Source organism: Littorina saxatilis, linkage group LG5, assembly GCF_037325665.1.
Source record: "Littorina saxatilis isolate snail1 linkage group LG5, US_GU_Lsax_2.0, whole genome shotgun sequence".
In the NCBI taxonomy this organism is placed as follows: Eukaryota; Metazoa; Mollusca; class Gastropoda; order Littorinimorpha; family Littorinidae; genus Littorina; species Littorina saxatilis.
In genome coordinates this window covers 51,019,379-51,040,100 of record NC_090249.1, presented here as the reverse complement: position 1 = coordinate 51,040,100, position 20,722 = coordinate 51,019,379, and the positions used below count along the sequence as shown (strand labels likewise).

The window sequence follows — 20,722 nt, the reverse complement described above, 5'->3', positions numbered from 1 at the left end:
CGCACATTCGTACTACATCATAATGGCCAGCCAGTGGCGGATTTAGAGGGCCCTCTTCAGGGAAAAAAAAAAAGAGAGAGAGAGAGAGAGAGAGAGAGAGAGAGAGAGAGAGAGATGATTAAATGACAGTTTCTGAGCTCAGGTGGCCCTAGATTGCAGCATTTTGCTTCCCTGCAAAAAACAAATCCGGGGGGGGGGGGGGGGGGGGGGGTGGGCATGCCCCCGGACCCCCCAAGCATGTTCGGGCGCCTCGCGTCCTCAATTAAAGCGCTTTAACTTTGCGCCCTCAATTCAGGCGTTTCGCGCCTTCAAGTTTGTGCATAAAAGTTTGGGTGTGCCCTTCTTAAGATCCTGGATCCGCCCTTGCCAGCCCACACACAAAAATGAAAACAGCACGCTAACAAACACTGAAGACGAAACCGAAAAGGAAAGGTCTTCATTTATTCAGTTTCCTAGCCGCCCATGCTCCTGCAAACGAGTTCCTAACAGGGAACGAATGACAAGCTGACAATTAAGCAACACACACACACACACACACACACACATGCGCGTGCGCACACAACCACACATACACCCACACACACACCGTGGCACACACACACCGTCACACACACACACGACGGCACACACACACACACACACACACACACAAAAGACATCAGCAAACGCTTCAAAACAAAGTTGGCTTTTATTTGACAACATGTTTGACGGGCACTTAACTATCTGTAGAACTGTGGCGACGGTAAGTAGGACATGTCAAGCTGGGAAACAAATTCGTCTGCCATACGGTGCAAACACACCAAGGAACATAACCCAGATTGACAGGTTGTCAAAGGAATAAAAGTAGTTACTTCCCATGCATCAGAAAGCGTTAGGCCTACAGCAACTGAACTTTACAAGTATACGTGTAATACTTCATTCAGCCGAGTTCTAACCATGATTAACGCAAGTTATTTTGTTGGAAGGAATATTTCAAAGGAGTCTAAAAACAAACCTATTGAAATTATCCCACTCACATTTTTTTTAAACCGGTGCTAAAGAGCACTACAATAATATCAATCTAACAACGATGATAGGTGTATCACTACTCACAGAAAGTTAAGGATCACTATGAGAAAACAGGTGCTCAATAAAATCAGTTCGCTACTGTTATTTATTTCTCAGTCAAACCAAATTGTTATGAATTCTTGTTCAGCTGTAAGTCGGCGATGTTGTGTTAGTGGGAAAATTTCACGGGATTCTCTACTACTGAGCTTGGTAGCAAAAGAAAAAGCGGAAACTTGCGAAAAAGGACCTTGTTTTGGACCGTTCAGCCCGAACACATTGCACAAGCCACATGGAAAAACCATGATGCACCTGCAAGCACTGCTGTTTATGTGTGATATGCTGTCACTTGCTTGGCTTTTTGAAAAGACGTACCACCAGTATTGGGCATTATCTGACAATGCCGCCACGACGAAAATTGAACGAGTTTGAGAGGGGACGAGCTGTTGCATGGTTCCAAGATGGTGTCCCCAAGCGAGAAGTGGCCAGGCGACTTCACGTGTCCATCTCGGTCATTGTCAGACTGATTCAACGTTTCACAGCCACTGGGAGGGTCCAGGAAAGACGCAGACCTGGGCGACCAAAGAAGACAACTCCACGTGAAGATCGTCTCATTAAACGACTAGCCTTGCAAACAAGAACAGCCTCTTCCAGCATTATTCGAAGGCAGCTGAGGGTGGCTACTAACACCAACATCAGCCAGCAGACCATACGGAATCGCCTTCATGGGTTTAACCTCCGTTCTCGTCGCCCAGCTGTACGGCCACGCTTAACTCCAGCCCATAGGGCAGCACGCCGCGCCTTCTGCAGATGTCACGTGAGGTGGACACGTCAGCAATGGTCCCAGGTCCTGTTCAGTGATGAATCACGCTTCACCCTGAACCACAACGACGACCGACTGAGGGTCTGGAGGCGCCAAGGGGAACGCTACATTGACGCCACTGTCCAAGAAAAGGTGGCCTTTGGTGGCGGTTCTGTAATGGTCTGGGGGGCCTTCAGCCTTCACCACAGAACACCCTTGTTTCATGTACAGGGTAATCTGACTGGCCTTCGATACCGGGATGAGATCCTTCGACCGCTGGCTGTACCTACACTGCAGCAGATGGGACCGCAGGCTGTCTACCAGGATGACAACGCTCGCCCCCACAGGGCAAGGGTGGTCAACGACTTCCTGCAGCAGTCTGGAGTCAACAGAATGGAGTGGCCAGCATGCAGTCCCGATCTCAACCCGATTGAGAACCTCTGGGATGAGTTGGATCGCAAAGTGAGGAGCAACCACCCCCCTCCCAGGGATGTCCAACACCTCTACCAGATGCTGCAGGCTGAGTGGCAGGCGCTTCCACAGAGGATCTTCACCACCCTGGTCAACTCTATGAGGACTCGCTGCGTCGAGTGCCAGAACAGCCAGGGCGGTTACACGCATTACTGAACTTTTGGGAGCATCTGAATGCCATGTCTTGTGATTTCAACGACTTTGTGAAATTAAATTTCGATACGTACACACTTTGATAAAATGTACAGACCAAACGATTGCTCGAAATTGAAGGAAATGTTGTATCCTTATCACTAAAGCTTTGAATTAAACGTTTGCCAAATACCAACGCATTGGCTTTCTTATTTGGAAAGTTATGAATTTGTGTGCAAGTGATCCTTAACTTTTTGTGAGTAGCTTATATACGGCTTGTGTGTGTCTGTCTGTCTCTTTCTTCGCGATGCACGGCCAAAGTTCTCGATGGATCCTGTCTGTCTGTCTGTCTGTCTGTCTTTCTTCGCGATGCACGGCCAAAGTTCTCGATGGATCTGCTTCAAATTTGGTGGGCATATTCAGGTAGACCCCGGACACAATCTGCTCGATGAAAATTTTCAACACGTGCTCTCAGCGCACAGCGCTGAACCGATTTTGGTTTTTCGGTACATCCATTCCCAGTAACTCTTCCTTATCTTCTCCAGTGTTTTGCGCGTTTATCTCCCTTCCTTCGTGTGGCGTCAATCGCGTACGGTGCGCCCGGCAAAGCCGGGTACCCGGGTTTGCCGGGTATTGGTGCGCCACTCACCCGGCGAAGCCGGGTCCGGCGAAGCGGGTATTCACCTAGTGTGTACATATATGCAGCTAACAAAAATGTATCTTTGCCAGAAGAAGAAACAACAATAAGTACACACACACACACACACACACACACACACACACCCAACCTCTAAGTCTCCACGTGGATACAAGTGTGTGTGTGACGAACACACTAATTAGTAATACTCACTGATTATTCAGGTGAGACGACAGACAGAAACCTAATAAAATTTATCATTGGGAAGAACGAACTTTGGGAAGCATCATTTTTTCATTGCGCAGACTGAAAAATTAATAAAATTCTACACCAATAATACGATGACATGGAGTCTGATCTTCCTTTGGACATTTAACGACTGCTGGTCCAGTTTCCCCAGCATCAACCTTTCTCCTCATCATCCGCGGCTGCCTCCTGTTGTTCCAAGAGCTGCTGGTGCTGGTCGGCTTTCTTGGCTGCGGCCATCATGGCCGAGTGCCAGCCCCTGAAGGAGATGAGTCCCTTGTCCTGTATGTCCTTGCGTCCCTTGCTCGTGATCATCTCCCCGTCAGGTCCAATCACCACCAGCTTGGGGATGATACTGATGTTGTACTTCTCCACAAGAGCACTGCACATGACACAAATTGTATGTTAGTGTGCGCCTCATTCAGGTTTTGTTCATGAAAGCATTAATTACTTTGAGTGATGACAGAGAATAAAAAAAACCTATGGTTTGATTTTAGGATAACAAATTGACAATACAAAATAAACCTAGAACTCATACATCATTTCACAATACCATACCATATCAAACAACTGTATTATCTAAATGTGGTTTACAAACAGATTAGTTTTCTTTCAGCTTGTCCAACACAAAATAAGACAGTAAATTGGATTAACAAAAACAAAAACTGTTTTTTAATTACAGCTTAGTACTCAGACATAGTCAGTCAAAACATCTTATCCCTCACTTAAAAAAATCAATTTTTGGCTTTATTATAACAGAAGTCTGGTAACAGCATAAGTATGGCAATGTAAGCCATCTCTTATCATTACTTCTACAGTAGAATCCCCCTTTAAGACCTCAACAATATGATAAAAGCAGGTCTTAAAAAGGAGAGCTATATAGAGCCTTAAAATAGGGGTACATTTACACAGGTCATGGACACAAACTCTTAGAAAACAGGACCTTAACAGGAAGAACGTCTTAAAATTGGGGGTCTTAAAATGGGGGTTCCGCTGTAATAAAAATAGCACAAGTAGTTCTTACTCTTTCAGGGGATCCTCATACGGCAGTGCAAGCCAGTTGCCGTGCTTTTCTCTGTAATAGTCCATCATCTCGTCCTCACTTTTATCCATACTGACAAAGATGATTTCAAAGTCACTGTGTCGCTCAATAAGCTCCTTGTACACATCTCGTAACACAGGAATAAAGTGTTGACAGGGCGGACACCATGCCGCTGAGAAAAAGAGAGCAACAACTTTGCCCTCAAGCACTGTTTCACCTTTCGCTGTTCCACAGTTTGTTAGTTCTTCTTCTGTCTCAACAGCTGAGTTCTTTTTTGTCAGTAAAACTGCATCTTTGAGAAATTCAGCCATGTCTTTAGAATAGTGATTTATGATTTCTTGTGACAATTGTAATGTTTAGTTGTTAATCTGGTGCCTTCATTTAGATTCTTTTAATTACCGTTAAAATATCATCAGTCAAGGTAAGCATCTGTTAAATTAACCTGATTTATGAGAGCGGCTCAAGTATCGAGTTTTCCACTGTGTTGCACATGAATTCATTCAGCCCCGTCCAATAACTACATAACTGAGATGTGCACATGCAGTTGTCCATTCACACTGAAAAGTTTAGACTGTTCTGGGAACACGTAGAAGAGGGTAGGCCTATCCTACGTCTGATTATGAAATACTCAATTAGTCCTATGACTTTGTTAATTGTTTAGACGATGATCTACGCGACAAGCAGAAAGTCACTTGTATTTTTGTTCCCAAATATATCATTCTTGTTGCTCATCCTGTCTCGCACCTGCGTCTCTAATGTCAACACTCCCCAGGAGTGAGCTCCCCTCTCAGCTATGGGAAGTCACTCCAAGCAAACAGCAGACGAGCTGCTCCACAACACCTGTGCACGCCGCCAAGTCTCACAATCAATTGTCTTTATATTAGAGCTATTGTAATTATCGTCATCGTTAGCAAACATGACTCTGCAAGCCATACGCTATGAACGTGGCAGTCTGGAAATTTTGGACCAACTATTGTTGCCAGACACATCGCAGTACATACCGATTGTCAGCACGGAGGATGGATGGCAGGCTATCAAGAAGATGCAGGTCAGTTAAATCAATCTCCTTTCTGTGTAGCTACACGAAGGACGTCTGTCTGACCTCGTTTACTTAACGATAAGCTTCAGAGTGCCCCCGTCCCCCTCCTCTCCCCTCCAGTTCATGAACTTGAAACGTTCGAAAAAGCACCCATCTCATACATGTCACATGATTATGATGATACTGACTGGAACACATGCCATTTAATTTCTGATTAGATCATCATCAGTGAAATTCAGTGGTGCAACTGCAATACTGGAAAATCGAAAATATCTCTGATGTCGGACCTCTTCAATGAACACAGAGCGAGTGGGGACCATTAATTGTGTGTTCACTAAAAAAAAATACAATTGCCTTGAATATACAGTAAAACCTGAGTCTAGCGGACCCTTGTTGTAACGGCCACCTGCTACATACGGACAGTTTATCATGGCACGAACACGATTTCAACAATAACTAACCTTTAACGGGCGGACACCTGCCACTTACGGACGCGGACACGATTTTTCGGACCGTAGGAAGTGTAAACACTGTCACAAACGGACACAACGTACATAAAAACGCAACTTCGAAAACTCGACTGTTATGCAGTCAGTGCTCGGCAGCCGTAGCCGTAGCACAAATGGTTGTTGATTGGTTGTCCTGTCCCTTTTCTGACCAATCAGTGGCTTGTTTAGATGGAGACCCACTTTCGCTCACTCACTTTCGCTTTTCCGCATTGTGGATACAGTCACAACCAAAAGCAACAGTAGACTACTGTGTTTGAAAATGGAATCTCCAGCAGGAAAAAGAAAAGCGTTGACTTTAGAGCAGCGTGTCGCTGCCTTGAAAAAACTAGATAGCGGCCAATCATGCCGAGATGTGGCGAAGGAGATGGGATGTGGTAAAACACAGATCGCGAGGATCAAATCGGAAAAAGAAGACGTGATGAAGGAGTGGGAGTCAGGTGCACGAATCGACCAAAAAACTGTGAAACGTCGGAAAACGCAATATGAAGACCTGAACAACGTGGTATGGGAGTGGTATGGCAACCATTTATCATTTACCACTCCCCCCTCCTACTAATCTCTCTCTCGATCTCTCTCTCTTTGTAAGCAATCGTTCGAAGGAAACAATAGTTAACACAGCTAAATTTCTGTTCCATGTATTTATGCTGAGACTAGAAAAACTGAATGAAACAAGAGCTGACCCAATTTGGTCGAGACACACTGCGGAATTTCCCGTTGAATGACTGATGAAGAGTCAGCTATTTTTAGCTTTGTGACGTCCGACTTGCGTACGTTTGAATGCACAGGGAACGGGGTAGGTGGGGGGGTGGGGGGGGGGGGATGTTGTTGTTGTTGTTGTTGTTTGCTACATGTATCATTTGTTTACTCACGTTTTCAGTGAGTCTCATGTTCAATCCAATAAATACATACAGTATTATATTCGACTCAAATATCAGTAGAAGTTAGAACCTTGTGAATTTTCTGTTCTAACATAACTAAAATATCTTACTGTGTAGTGTGTTTGCTTGTTTTCAGGTGAGAGGAGCACCGGCTATTGCTATAGTCGGCTGCCTCAGCTTGGCAGTTGAGCTTGAAGAGAAGAAGTTTGATTCAGTGAGGGATCTTCAAGCCTTTGTAGAGGAGCGTCTAAATTATTTGGTGACAGCTCGCCCTACAGCTGTCAACATGGCGGATGCTGCAGCGCGATTCATCTCCTTCACGAAAACACTGGCCGCTCAGGACAGCCTCAGTCAACAGGACTTGAGTCTTAAGTTAGTGTGCTGACATGAATCTGAAATTAGTTTTTTTTTATGTGATGAGGTGGAGTGGAAGGGGGGAAGGCCAGGAAGTATTCACATGAGACGCCGAGACAGAGGTTGATCTAACATGTCTTTATTAAAATACACCAGAAGGCAGTGTCTGCAGACACATGAAAAAGAAAGGAAAACGACATAAGAACATGACACAATGAAGCGCAAAGGAAATGTTCATAACGATAACAAATACGCAGCTGTTAAGCTGAAATAAAAAGGAAGGGGAAGAAAGGAGAGACAAACCTAATTCCCTAAACAAACGATCACGGATATCGAAGCGTGACAGTGAACATTGTTAGCGGGTAAGTAGCGTTAGGGGCAAAACAACGAAACAGACGCTATGACGTCACTATACTGCCGATCAAAATGGCTAACACATAGTACTTGCACACCAATGCATCAATCACACGCTCATAACACATCATAGGCCTGATCAAACCTAGCAAATACAATAATACAAACAAGAACCAAATTCTACTTACAGTTCACTCTTCAATGCAGAATTAAACAAACGAAGTTATGGCGGGGCCGTTCAACAAATCGCCGGTCTCAAATCACTCAACACACACACAGACCGCCCAGGGTCTTGTCACCTTCGCGTCACGGGTCAGACTGACCGCCTCACGCTATCGGGGGCCGAATGCGCGCGCACAATACGAATTAACCAATCAGCATGTAAACATTCAACCAACCACGACACAGCATCCTAAGCACAAGTACAACAAAGACATACAGTGATACACACATGGTCGCCTCACGGGGAATAAACGGGACAGGGATTGGCAGAGAAAAGCAAAGACAGTGGCCGTGAAATCTCCACACGGCTACATCCCCCCCAACTCTTTAACAAACTGCGGCCTCGCAGATTCAACGCCCCAGGACGAGCTGAACGTGACATTACAACGCAATACAAACGTAGAAGGAACAAAACATCGACGAGTAACCAAAATTAGCATTGAACAATAAAAGTTGACATGCAAGTCACACAAACCATTTAAGCAAAATCAACCAAACCACATGAGCCAATGACTATAGATGCTAATATAAAACTCCAGTCTTGATTCAGATATAACAGTAGGAGAGAACCTTGATTGCTTCTCGGCGCACCAACTGTTTCTTTCTGTCTTAACACAAGTGTAGAAAGGTCATGGTCAGATCACCAGCTTAGGGAAGAAAGTTCTCCGGAGTGGACGCGGGGGTAGCCTAACGGGAGCGGGGGAACAGGGGAAAGGATTACACTCGGACTCACAAGGCTGCTCAGCGTCTGCTAGCTTCACAGGGGGTGGAACTGTCTCCTGACTTTGACTTCCAGCAGACACAAGATCCGTCTGGCTGGCCTGCTCTCGTAGAACTTGTCGGATGACTGCTAGCCTATGACCTACACAGTATGGCTCACTAGGCTGTCGCCATGACAACGGCTGCTTGCACACTGGACGCTTCGCTGGGCACCTGCTCTGGAGATGCCCGCTGCGGCCACAAATCCAGCAGCGTGGTTTCGAAGATGGTAGTAACTTCCCTGAGGCAACTTTGGGAACGGCAGGCACACGATGATTCATTTCGACTAACAGCTGTGTGGATTTCGCCGCCAGCGCACTGACTTCTACATGCATTTCGTTCAAAGCAGAACTTTCCTCTGCAGCAGCTTGCTTCACTAACTCAAAGTCCTCTCCCATCCATCTGAGAGCTTCCGCTCGCACTACAGCAAAAGATGCACCCTCACGCTTTCTAGCAAACGGCCCTCAGATCCCGTCTCAACTCAGGCAAACAAAGTCCATTGATAAAATGACCTCGGAGGGTAATATCCTTAAGGGTATCAGGTTCCACAGCGTTAACCTTCATCTGGGTAGCCTGCAATGCGTGGGCATAGTCAAGAACGCTTTCCTCTTGACTCTGGTTGCGCTCATAGAACGCTGCCATCTGTGCAACCACGCAGGTGTGATCTCCAAAAGTGTCTTGCAAGATGTTCAATACAAAGTTGGCAGTGGCGGTCTCCTGTGGGGGATGCAGATTTACCTCCCTCCTGGCTGGCCCAGCAAGTGACTGGATCAGCCATTCAGCAGTTTCGCCGCCCAGTGCCCCCAGGTTGAAGTGGGCAATGATGCGACGAGCCTCCGTAACGAAGTCGTCTAGTGAACAGCCATCTTCGCCGCTAGTGAAGAGGGGAAGCCTGGGAGGGGAAAACATTTGCCACTGCGGTCTAGGAGCCACGTCGACCGCCATCTTTGATACGCCGAGTACCTCCTACACTGCCTTCTGATGTTAATTATGGCGTCTCTACTTCCTGAACCCTGCTGCGCAGCGCCATTTGTGATGAGGTGGAGTGGAAGGGGGGAAGGCCAGGAAGTATTCACATGAGACGCCGAGACAGAGGTTGATCTAACATGTCTTTATTAAAATACACCAGAAGGCAGTGTCTGCAGACACATGAAAAAGAAAGGAAAACGACATAAGAACATGACACAATGAAGCGCAAAGGAAATGTTCATAACGATAACAAATACGCAGCTGTTAAGCTGAAATAAAAAGGAAGGGGAAGAAAGGAGAGACAAACCTAATTCCCTAAACAAACGATCACGGATATCGAAGCGTGACAGTGAACATTGTTAGCGGGTAAGTAGCGTTAGGGGCAAAACAACGAAACAGACGCTATGACGTCACTATACTGCCGATCAAAATGGCTAACACATAGTACTTGCACACCAATGCATCAATCACACGCTCATAACACATCATAGGCCTGATCAAACCTAGCAAATACAATAATACAAACAAGAACCAAATTCTACTTACAGTTCACTCTTCAATGCAGAATTAAACAAACGAAGTTATGGCGGGGCCGTTCAACAAATCGCCGGTCTCAAATCACTCAACACACACACAGACCGCCCAGGGTCTTGTCACCTTCGCGTCACGGGTCAGACTTGACCGCCTCACGCTATCGGGGGCCGAATGCGCGCGCACAATACGAATTAACCAATCAGCATGTAAACATTCAACCAACCACGACACAGCATCCTAAGCACAAGTACAACAAAGACATACAGTGATACACACATGGTCGCCTCACGGGGAATAAACGGGACAGGGATTGGCAGAGAAAAGCAAAGACAGTGGCCGTGAAATCTCCACACGGCTACATTTATTTAAATGGTCCAATAATCTTGTGCAAATGTAATGAAGGCTGTGAGTGTGTGTGTGTGTGCGAAAAGGAGGAACATGTCTCAGATACAATATTAAAATCAATGTATTGCCCTGAATTAAGGGTTATGACTTATGGCAACGTTTTCTGAGGATTGAGGATTCAGGGTTTAACCTGGAAGAAAAAGACAATGGGACATTTGTCCCCCTCAACCAAATTCTGATGGGACATTTCTTTTTTACGTGGGTCTATGTTTCGATCGATATCGCTTGTGTTGACAGTTTCCACAGAGGTGAACGCGCAAGCACAGATCGGTCCCGCACAGTTAGTAGGATTAGTTGAATACTAATGAATTAAATTGTAAATGCCAATCACAGCGTGTTTCACAAACTCGTAAGTTGCTCGGCTTGGCGCCCGTTTTTGCTTAGGTCTTTTCTGAACACTGTACTCCCGTGAAAAGTGTGCACGCTGGTGGCGCAGTGGTACGTAATCTCAGTGCGCCCTTTGACGCACTGAAGGGACTTCCAATGGGACATTTTGAAATGTTATGCGCCAATGGCGCAAGGCGCACTAGTAAATGAAACCCTGAGGATTTGTATTTCTGATCAGCAGGATTCAATGCTTGCCTTGTGTTCTTAAAGGCACAGTAAGCCTCCCGTAAACCATCACAGATACTGTCAGGCTTTTACACACAGTACAAACACCCTTTCTTTTAAACACTCACCGCTTGAGAACATCCTAGGTGCCCCCGTAAAGAGCGAGCAATTTTCAAAGAATTTATTTTTGCGTGGTTTATCTTACCCCTGAGCCATCGTGAACCCGTGTGATCATGTTTCCCTTTTTCACAATGTAGTTGTCAGTTAGTAATTTGAATGTGACTCGCTGTGAGCTTATCTGCAATAGCATGTTATTAAGTACCTCTGACTATGCACGAAACAAACGGCTGTGGTTCACAAGAACTCTAGCGATGGCTTTTGACTGTTCAGAGGAACTGGCGATAGACATAAACCGTCGTCTGCTACGAGAACCACGACCTTGCGTGACCCTTCTTCCGGGCTTTTCTTTTTTCAAACTTTCAAAACTTCGAATTGTACTGATCTTGTCTTGATGAAAAAAAGAATTCTTTTATGATTTAAGAAGGTTTCTGTAACAAGCTGTCAATTTATTATTTAGATTTTAAAAGTTAGGTCTAGCGCCAAAACGCACCACGGTCCGATTGTCTGAGAGACAATCCGCAAAATTAATTCTTTAAAAATTGCTCGCTCTTTACGTAGGGCACCTAGGATGTTCCCGTTCGGTGAGTGTTTAAATGAAGGGTATTTGTACTGTGTGTAAAAGCCTGACAGTATCCGTGATGGTTTATGGGAGGCTTACTGTGCCTTTAAGCAGAACAATATTTTCAAAAGAATATCAAAATTACACCCAAAAATGTACTTCAGTGAATCTCTGGAATACAGTTGAACCACCCTGTAAAGACCCCCCCCCCCCCCCCCCCCCCCATTCACTATTCAAGACTTCCCCCGTTTTAAGAACTTGCTTTTTCAGATGTTCTGTTCAAAACCTCTGCAAATTTACCCTCATGTTATGACCTGATTTTTTTCAAATTTTTAGGTCTTAAGAGGAGGGTTCCATTGTATTTCTCTGATGTCTACAGGTTAATAGAAGAGTTTGAATCCATGCTAGAGAAGGACATCTGCACCAACAAAAAGATTGGTCAGTATGGGGGCGAGGACATTGTGGCCAGAAGTACGACGTCCAAGGTGTGCATCCTTACCCACTGCAACACGGGGTCGCTGGCCACAGCAGGCTACGGAACGGCACTAGGTAGTCTTCTTTTATTGCACTACTTTGTATTGTCACAGTGTTGTTCTCAGGCCTTTGTCTTTGGTCACTGACATATATACAGTGGAACCTCCATTTTAAATATTTTTAAAAACCCAGCAAATCAGGTCTTAAAAAGGAGGGGGTCTTAAAACGGGGGTAAATGTACAGATGTTATGAACAGAAAACATGAAAAATTGAGGTCTGAAAAAAGGGAGAAGTCTTAAATTGGGGGGGTCTTAAAAGGGGGGTTTCACTGTATGTTACACGACACTTGAGATTGACGAAGTTCTCAAATGTCGTATAGTTGTGTTCTTTTATTCTACGTGGCCTGTCTTCACAGCAGCAGACAAAAACTCGTCAAATTGAGTTCGAGGATTTATTTAGCATTCCATACATACAACTGCACATCGTAGCAGAACTCAAAGTAGAAGCTTTTTTTAACATACAAATCGCGCTGGCCTATATAGTAAATACTCATTCTCGAGAATATTCCAGACCGAACATGATACAACTAAAATTAGATGAACTATCCATGGACTAGAATAGTGACATTCTCTGTGACGTACATCAAAAGTGCCGACGCACTTAATCCGAGCGAACGCCACGAACCCACGTCTCAAAACAACGTGGTAAACAACTTGTTTTGACAGGACTAGAAAGTTTACCTGCATTCTCATCCAAACATAAATATTGTGTTTACAAAATATAATATCAGTACTTTCCCACAAAGTACAAATAAGTCAACTACATGCAACACACAAAACTGAACAAAAGTTCAGCAACGGCAGCGTTTCCTAACACTGTATACTATTTTGATCTTATGCATTGGTCGGACACCTGGCTAGTCAACCGTCCAATAGTTTTCTATTAAGTGGAAAAAGTGAGAACATTTGGACCCATACATATTTTAAACCCTGTTCCAACAGTCCTGTTGTCCTCTGAGGCTGGGAACAATGCTGTTCTTGTACACATGTACACACTTAAATTGCAATCTTTCATTGAAGACAATTGTTACTATGTTCAGTTTCTGTCTGGAAAAGTTCTTTAAATGCTTTTCCAGTATTTCAGTGGGTCACTTGATGTCAGTAAAATCAATACATTTCTTGGAAGATGCAAGACATGGAGAATCCCAGGACTTAATAGGACATTTACTTTTTTTTAATGATCAAGTAAAATCTAATTTACTGAAAGGTGCTAATGATATTCACTGGTAAAACCATAGATCTTGTTAAATTTTCATTTTTGCTCATTTGTTGGCCTTTTTCCAACTTCATCATATTTTGTCCTCACAGGTGTGATTCGTTATCTTCATGAAAAGTCCAAGCTTGACCAAGTGTTCTGCACAGAAACTCGCCCGTACAATCAGGGCTCACGGCTGACAGCCTACGAACTGGTTTACGAGAAGATGAACGCTACTCTCATATGTGACAGCATGGCAGCCATCTTGATGAAGCAAAAAAACATATCCGCCGTGGTGGTTGGTGCGGACCGTGTGGTCGCTAATGGCGACACAGCCAACAAGGTGGGCACCTATCAGCTGGCTATTGTGGCCAAGCACCACAAGGTTCCATTCTATGTCGCCTGCCCTCTCACCACTTACGATGGAACCAAGGAGACCGGGGAAGAAATCGTCATAGAGGAACGACCGGCAACTGAAATGACAACTGTCAAGGGTGTGCAAGTTGCTGCAGAAGGTAGGTTCATATTTTGCATTACTTGCATTTTTTACTAAAATATGACATTTAAAACTTTGTGAATGTGAGACAGCCATTGTTCTTTGAGACCATGCTAAAGTTGGAGTTGAGTAATGACTGTAGAGATCTGTGTCAAATGACATTTTTTGGTCAAAAATACATATTACATTTATGTATAGATCCATTGTAGTTAAAAGTACAATTGCCCAATTAAAGGCACAGTAAGCCTCCTGTAAACCACCACAGATTCGTGTACACTACATTGGGGTGTGCACGTTAAAGATCCCACGATTGACAAAAGGGTCTTTCCTGGCAAAATTGTATGGGCATAGATAACAAGAGGCGAAGCCTTCAAGGCTCACGTAAGAAATCGACAAACAGTAACACAAACTCAATCACTCAGTCACACATACACACACACAGTAAGCATAGGTGACACTGTGCAAGAAAGCGAGACACTAGATCTAGATCTGTCTGTCTGCATGTAGCCTGTAACTTACAGGGACACGACTGCCAACTAGTCTCGGCCCGCTCAAAATAACAATGACCGAGACTTTCAGTAATTCCTTCGCGTGACGTCTAATCCTCTTACGTCATAATGTGACGTCTTCAAATGACGAAATGTTAAAGTTTCTACCACAGACATACACACGCACACACACACACACACACACACACACGCACAGACAGACAAAGTTACGATCGCATAGGCTACACTTACGTGAGCCAAAAATGTCCACCAAAATACCCGTGTGACTTGGAATAATAGGCCGTGAAAAGTAGGATATGCGCCGAAATGGCTGCGATCTGCTGGTCGATGTGAATGCGTGATGTATTGTGTAAAAAATTCCATCTCACACGGCATCAATAGATCCCTGCGCCTTGAGTCCGAGTCTGGAGATACGCGCGCGATATAAGACTTCATATAACATAACAAAGATACTGTCAGGCTTTTACACACAGTACAAACACCCTTTCATTTAAACACTCAACGCTTGAGAACATCCTAGGTGCCCTCCGTAAAGAACGAGCAATTTTCAAAGAATTTATTTTTGCATGGTTTATTTTACCCCTGAGCCATCGTGAACCCGTGTGATCATGTTTCCCTTTTTCACAATGTAGTCGTCAGTTAGTAATTTGAATGCGACTCGCTGTGAGCTTATCTGCAATAGCACGTTATTAAGTCCCTCTGACTATGCAAGAAAAAAACGGCTGTGGTTCACAAGAACTCTAGCGATGGCTTTTGACTGTTCAGAGGAACTGGCGATAGACATAAACCGTCATCTGCTACGAGAACCACGACCTTGCGTGACCCTGCTTACGGGCTTTTCTTTTTTCAAACTTTCAAAACTTCGAATTGTACTGATCTTGTCTTGATGAAAAAATAATTCTTTTATGATTTAAGAAGGTTTCTGTAACAAGCTGTCAATTTATTATTTATATTTTAAAAGTTAGGTCTAGCGCCAAAACGCACCACGGTCCGATTGTCTGAGAGACAATCCGCAAAATTAATTCTTTGAAAATTGCTCGGTCTTTACGTAGGGCACCTAGGATGTTCCCGTTTGGTGAGCGTTCAAATGGTAGGGTGTTTGTACTGTGTGTAAAAGCCTGACAGTATCTGTGATGGTTTACGGGAGGCTTACTGTGCCTTTAACATTATTCATCGATTCCTTTTTGTTAAAAATCTTTCTTTTTTTTTACAATGTACTCACACTGATGTAGTCTCGGCTAGCCACGTAAATATGAGTTTTAGTCGGCAAATGACACCTGAGTCACATGGCTCAAAGAATGATAATCTAATGTTGAACCCCTTCATAATTCATTGCTTCTTTCTTTTCTTGCCTCTCTTTTATTTGATCATAGCGATCACTGGTCTGTTCGATCATCTCCAGGCCTTTGGCTTCCCCCACCCATTCCGTATTTTCACCAGTGTCAGCACGCTTTCGAAATTTTCAACTGTCTTTATCTCTTTCACTCTGTGTGTCTCAACAGGTATTCAGTGCTGGAACCCTGCATTTGATGTGACCCCTGCAAGCTTGATCACTGGCGGCATCATCACAGAGTATGGCGTCTTTCCTCCCGGGAAGCTAAGACAGGGAGTAGAACAATACCTGTAATATTGATCTCATCATTCATTGTTGGGCAAATTGGCATTGAAATAAAAACTAATTTTGTGAAGTGCTGACGTACAACCAACTTTCAAGTGATCTTTGTCTTTTTGTTGAAAATCGCTGCTATTGTGAAAGGCCCTAACGCTCATACTAGATTTAAGCAACGATTCTCTGCCGACTTGCACAATCAGACTTGTCCGTTTGTATTTGTTGTTTTCGGGAGAATGGAATTAAATGTATTAAAGTGTATTAGAAACTAAATCAGGACTAAATCATCAGAAACGTTCAAATGACAGACTTTTCGCCGACTTGGTCTCGGCAACTTCTCTGCGACTTCAAACCAACTAAAGTTGGGGTAAGTTGAAAAGTCTGCCATGTGAACAGCACTTAATCCTGAAATTGTGGTACTAAAAGTTAGTATAGCTTATGAGCGCTGTTCAATTGGGATTCTGTACAAAGATGGTTTTCTTTTTTCTGCTGGGGTAACAACTGTGTTGAACTGATGTGATTGAATTTATACCCCTTGTCCCATGAGAATGGATCTTAAAATGTGTCATCTCAACGAAAGTGAAGGAAGGGAACATGATTTTCTTTTTTTATTGTGCTGAATATGTAATTTGTAAACGGGAAACACTATCAGTATCAGTTGCAAACATGGAGATTAGCCATATTGGAGAATCAGACAGCAAACAATCAAATTCCCGCAGTGGGGCACTGCGGTTATGAAATTAAAAGCCCCTCCTGTTTTTGGAACCGCAGGAGCTTTCTAGTTTGCTGTTAGGTAGATTTTTGGTTCCTCTTTCCTGTCATGCTCTCTTTTTCTTCATGAATTCTTTTCTTTTTTCTGCCTTATTGCTCATTCACCTGTATTTTTTCCAAAAATCTCTTCTCTTGCCGCTTGTCTCGCGATTCATGTATAGTTTAATCTGTTAGTGTTCTGATGTAAGTCCAGCAGTAGATAGGTTAAGCCTATTTTAACATAATGGAAACTGGTAATCTTCCAGTAGGTATTAATTTAGTTTTACTAAAGCCTGCTGGGACACAAGTAATGGGTTAGTGCATTTGTAAACAGGAATCGCTTGACAAGTGGCCCCCTTCATCCCCCCCTTCCTCGTCCTGATATGGCTCTGCGTAGTCGGCTGGACGTTAAGCAACAAATAAACAAACAAACAAACAAACAAAACAATCAAATGATTCGAAATAAGCCTGCATCAAATAGCATATTGTGTCATGTGGAAGAGCCTCCAAGCAGCCCCCACCCTAAGCATTTGAAATCCGTCACCTTTTTCCAAGGTAAAGTGTATTAACTCTTATACTTTCTTAACAATTCATTCATCATGAAATATTTAATAGAAAATGTTGGCATGCCCGTCCCATTTTGTTGAATTTTCTTCTGAAATTTTATGTGGTTGAGGCTGATGAGTTTTAAGCAACACACAACCTTAAGGACAGAGTTTAGTTTTATTGATATCATGTTCATTGTTGTTGATTGTGTCGCCTGTAAATACAGAAATATTTAGCAATTGTTTTGTACATCAGTTTGGGGGACTTTTGTTTTTATTGCAGCATTGTTACGTGAATTATAAATTAGGTAGGCCATACATTTACTCAAAACCTGCCCTTTGTGTGTGAGGGAGTTTTATTTTACATGTACTTGTTGATGGTTTTATTTGTTAAAAGGATTAAACATTTCATACATTAACCATTCTTGTTGGTGGGTTTTTTCATTCCTGTTTGTTTTTCTGTTTTGTCTGCTGATTCTTCTCTTGAATCTTCTTCTTCATTTGTGTTCTTTTTAATCCCAGCGAAGCTGGAGGTATCCCACGAACGCTATACTGTAATCGACTTGAGAAATTTTCATACCGATAATACATGATAAAGAAGGATTCTTTGTGCCCGGCTAGGGGCTACAGTTGAAGATGGAAGTTCACCAAAAATTGGGACCATACTAACAAAAATACGGTGGGTGCAATAGGCGCCCCCATTTTTTTAGCAAACGCCACCCAAGGCCGCTTTGGACGGGTAGAAATTCCGTAGTTTCCAAGTCTATGGATAAAGCTCGCGTAAGAAGATTACGTCACGGTCGAAAGTCTTTGACGTCAATTAATGCATCATGACGTCATGCCTCCCTGTAGTCTTTTTATCTCGCGCTGTGTGTGTGTGTGTGTTCATTTTGTGCACATGTGTTAGTGTTACTGTTTGTGTGTGTGTGCATGTGTGTGTGTGTGCGCGCACGTGCATGAGTCTGTACTCGTGTGTGTGTGTAAGAAAGAGAGAGAGGGAGAGAGAGTGTGTGTGCATGAGTTTGTGTGTATGTGTGTGTTTGTAAAGGTGTGTGTGTCTGTCTGTCTATGTGCGTATTTGTTTGTTTGTTTGCTTAACGCCCAGCTGACCACGAAGGGCCATATCAGGGCGCGGCGGTGCTGCTTTGACATATAACGTGCGCCACACACAAGACAGAAGTCGCAGCACAGGCTTCATGTCTCACCCAGTCACATTATTCTGACATCGGACCAACCAGTCCTAGCGCTAACCCCATAATGCCAGGCGGAGCAGCCACTAGATTGCCAATTTTAAAGTCTTAGGGGTTCGAACCCACGACCTCCCGATCACGGGGCGGACGCCTTACCACTAGGCCAACCGTGCCGGTCTATGTGCGTATGAGTGTTTTGTGTGTATGAGATTTGTGTGAGTCAATGTGTGTGTGTGTGTGTGTGTGTGAGCGCGTGCGTATGTACATGTGTGTGTGGGTGTGTGTCTGTATAAGAGAGAGTGGGTGGGTGTGTGTATGTGCGTAAGTGTATGTATGTGTGTTTGTAAAGGTGTGTATGTCCGTCTGTCTATATGTGCGTATGGGGGGGTGTTTTGTGTGTATGAAGTGTGTGTGAGAGAGTGTGTGAGTGAGTGTGTACGTGTGTAACTTGGGGTGTGTGTGTGTGTTCGTGTGTGTGTGTGTTTGAGAGAGAGAGAGAGAGAGTAAGAGAGAGGTTTGTCTTTCGCTGGGGTATGTAGTGCCTTGGCGTTGCACTTCTACTTAATTATTATTCTAGATTCTCTGTGTCATTCTTGATATGTCGCATTAAGATGTGGTTTATCCCTCCTTGGAGGGGAGACAATTTTATTTGTTTTGTGTGTGTGTGCGTTTTTATCTCTCTTGGGCCTATGTGTGTGTGTGTGTTTTCTTACTCTTTCCTTGTACTCTCTAAGCTATCAGAAGCAGTCGTTTGAGCAGTCAATTAATGCCTTGTAGTAGAAAAACCTTTCCATTTCTTCACACAAATAATAATCAAGTTACTTTGAATCAATAGTACATGTACTGCTATGACAGGACACAGGAGGATTTGTTTTGTTTATTTCCTTTTTGCCAACACCCCTAGCTTGTCATTTCTGGTGAATTGAATAACAGCTAAATCAGCAAAGTGCAACTTCCAGAGGCGAATATTTGCAACATCAAAAGTTTTAAAACCGTAAATGTACATCGCTAGCTTTCACAGGGAGTGAACAAGACTGCTTTTTTTCTTTCAGTTATATGTCTTTTGATGAGAAACATTGCATGACACAAGTTCTAAAATCTTGTATAAATGCAGCATACAGACAAGTACACGCTGCCTGTACTGACTCCAGTTATATGCTATAACTAAACAGCTCGTATTGAAAAAAATTAGATTTTATGGCTTGAGCCAAACGGTTTGCATTCACGTTTTCAAGAGAAAAACAAATGTGATGAGGGTGTGTGTGTGCCTGTACTTCCTATTTGGGTTTATAACATCTTCAACAGTCGAATCAAATTATGATAATTCCATTCTTGGGGAAAATCTGTTCGAAAGATCAGATAAGATAAAAAAAACTTTAATGTCCATTTTCATTTTACACAAACATGGACATTTTTCTTTTGGCACCACATCGCATTTCTAATACCACGGTACATTCAAAGACACGATAAAAAAAAAGCTTAATCGAACAAAAATTCACTGCTACGTTCAACTTATTGCATAATCATTTAAAGGCCCAGTCTGCCTCAAATGGTTTACAGAACGATTTAAATCTTCTCACACAAAAAAGCAGTGCTAACCTTATGGAACACACTTGCAATATTAGCATTTAACACTCGGCATTAAATGACACAGTTTGTTTTAATGGCTATTTAGCTCGCGTAAACCACACACCAGTTTTCGTGGTTTATCTAACCCCTGAGCCATCGTGGACCTGTGTGATCCACTTTCCTTTTTTTCACAATTTAGTCGTCAGTTTGTGATTTCAATGCGACTCGCTGTATCTGCAATTGCACGTTATTGTGTACCTCTGAATCTAAAACGCAACAAACGGCTGCAAGTCACACGAACTTGTCGGCGGTGGCTGGCTTCAAAGACCGGCTGAGGCAAGCGCTATGCAGAAAAATAGTCTGCTTGAGCATACACGACCCTGTGTAACCGGCTTCCGGGCTCCCTTTTTTTCAAACTTTCAAATTGTACTGATCTTGTCTTGATGAAAAAAGAATTCTTTTATGATTTAAGAATGTTTGTGTAAAAAGCTGTCAATTTATTATTTAGATTTTAAAAGTTAGTTCAAGCGCCAAAACGAGGCGTCCGATTGTGGTACTAGACAATCCCGCTGGCCACGCAAAAATAAATTCTTTGAAAAATGCTCGCTCTTTACGGAGGGCACTAGCTAGGACGTTCTCAAGTGGTGAGTACTGTGTGTAAAAGTTTGACAGTGTCTGTGACCAGAAACTGATGGTTT

The 20,722-nt window shown here is 43.4% G+C and overlaps 2 protein-coding genes and 1 long non-coding RNA gene across 3 annotated transcripts; 1 reads left to right on the top strand and 2 right to left on the bottom strand.

The window, feature by feature from the left end:
* Window positions 1-664: 664 nt before the first annotated feature.
* Window positions 665-5,124, bottom strand: LOC138967396 (nucleoredoxin-like protein 2). The gene is made up of 2 exons (XM_070339939.1): window positions 4,357-5,124; window positions 665-3,714 (listed from the first exon to the last, which is right to left on the bottom strand). Exons 1-2 carry the CDS (start codon window positions 4,683-4,685, stop codon window positions 3,489-3,491), a joined length of 555 nt encoding a protein of 184 aa, XP_070196040.1. The 5' UTR covers window positions 4,686-5,124; the 3' UTR covers window positions 665-3,488.
* A 63-nt stretch (window positions 5,125-5,187) lies between these two features.
* Window positions 5,188-17,684, top strand: LOC138967395 (methylthioribose-1-phosphate isomerase-like). Its single transcript, XM_070339938.1, has 5 exons — window positions 5,188-5,422; window positions 6,937-7,172; window positions 12,008-12,177; window positions 13,470-13,871; window positions 15,864-17,684. The coding sequence occupies exons 1-5, from the start codon at window positions 5,291-5,293 to the stop codon at window positions 15,986-15,988; spliced, it is 1,065 nt and encodes a 354-aa protein (XP_070196039.1). The 5' UTR covers window positions 5,188-5,290; the 3' UTR covers window positions 15,989-17,684.
* On the bottom strand, window positions 7,205-10,372 carry LOC138967397 (uncharacterized). The gene is made up of 3 exons (XR_011455941.1): window positions 10,005-10,372; window positions 7,697-9,628; window positions 7,205-7,320 (listed from the first exon to the last, which is right to left on the bottom strand). It is a non-coding gene; the product is annotated as an uncharacterized lncRNA (long non-coding RNA).
* Window positions 17,685-20,722: the final 3,038 nt, after the last annotated feature.

Coding starts and splice junctions, on each gene's coding strand:
- LOC138967396 (XM_070339939.1), bottom strand. CDS start 4,685: ATGGCTGAATTTCTCAAAGATGCAGTTTTACTGACAAAAAAGAACTCA. Junction 3,715..4,356: donor TATGAGGATCCCCTGAAAGA/GTAAGAACTACT, acceptor TGTCATGTGCAG/TGCTCTTGTGGAGAAGTACA.
- LOC138967395 (XM_070339938.1), top strand. CDS start 5,291: ATGACTCTGCAAGCCATACGCTATGAACGTGGCAGTCTGGAAATTTTG. Junction 12,178..13,469: donor AGGCTACGGAACGGCACTAG/GTAGTCTTCTTT, acceptor TTGTCCTCACAG/GTGTGATTCGTTATCTTCAT. Junction 13,872..15,863: donor TGTGCAAGTTGCTGCAGAAG/GTAGGTTCATAT, acceptor GTGTCTCAACAG/GTATTCAGTGCTGGAACCCT.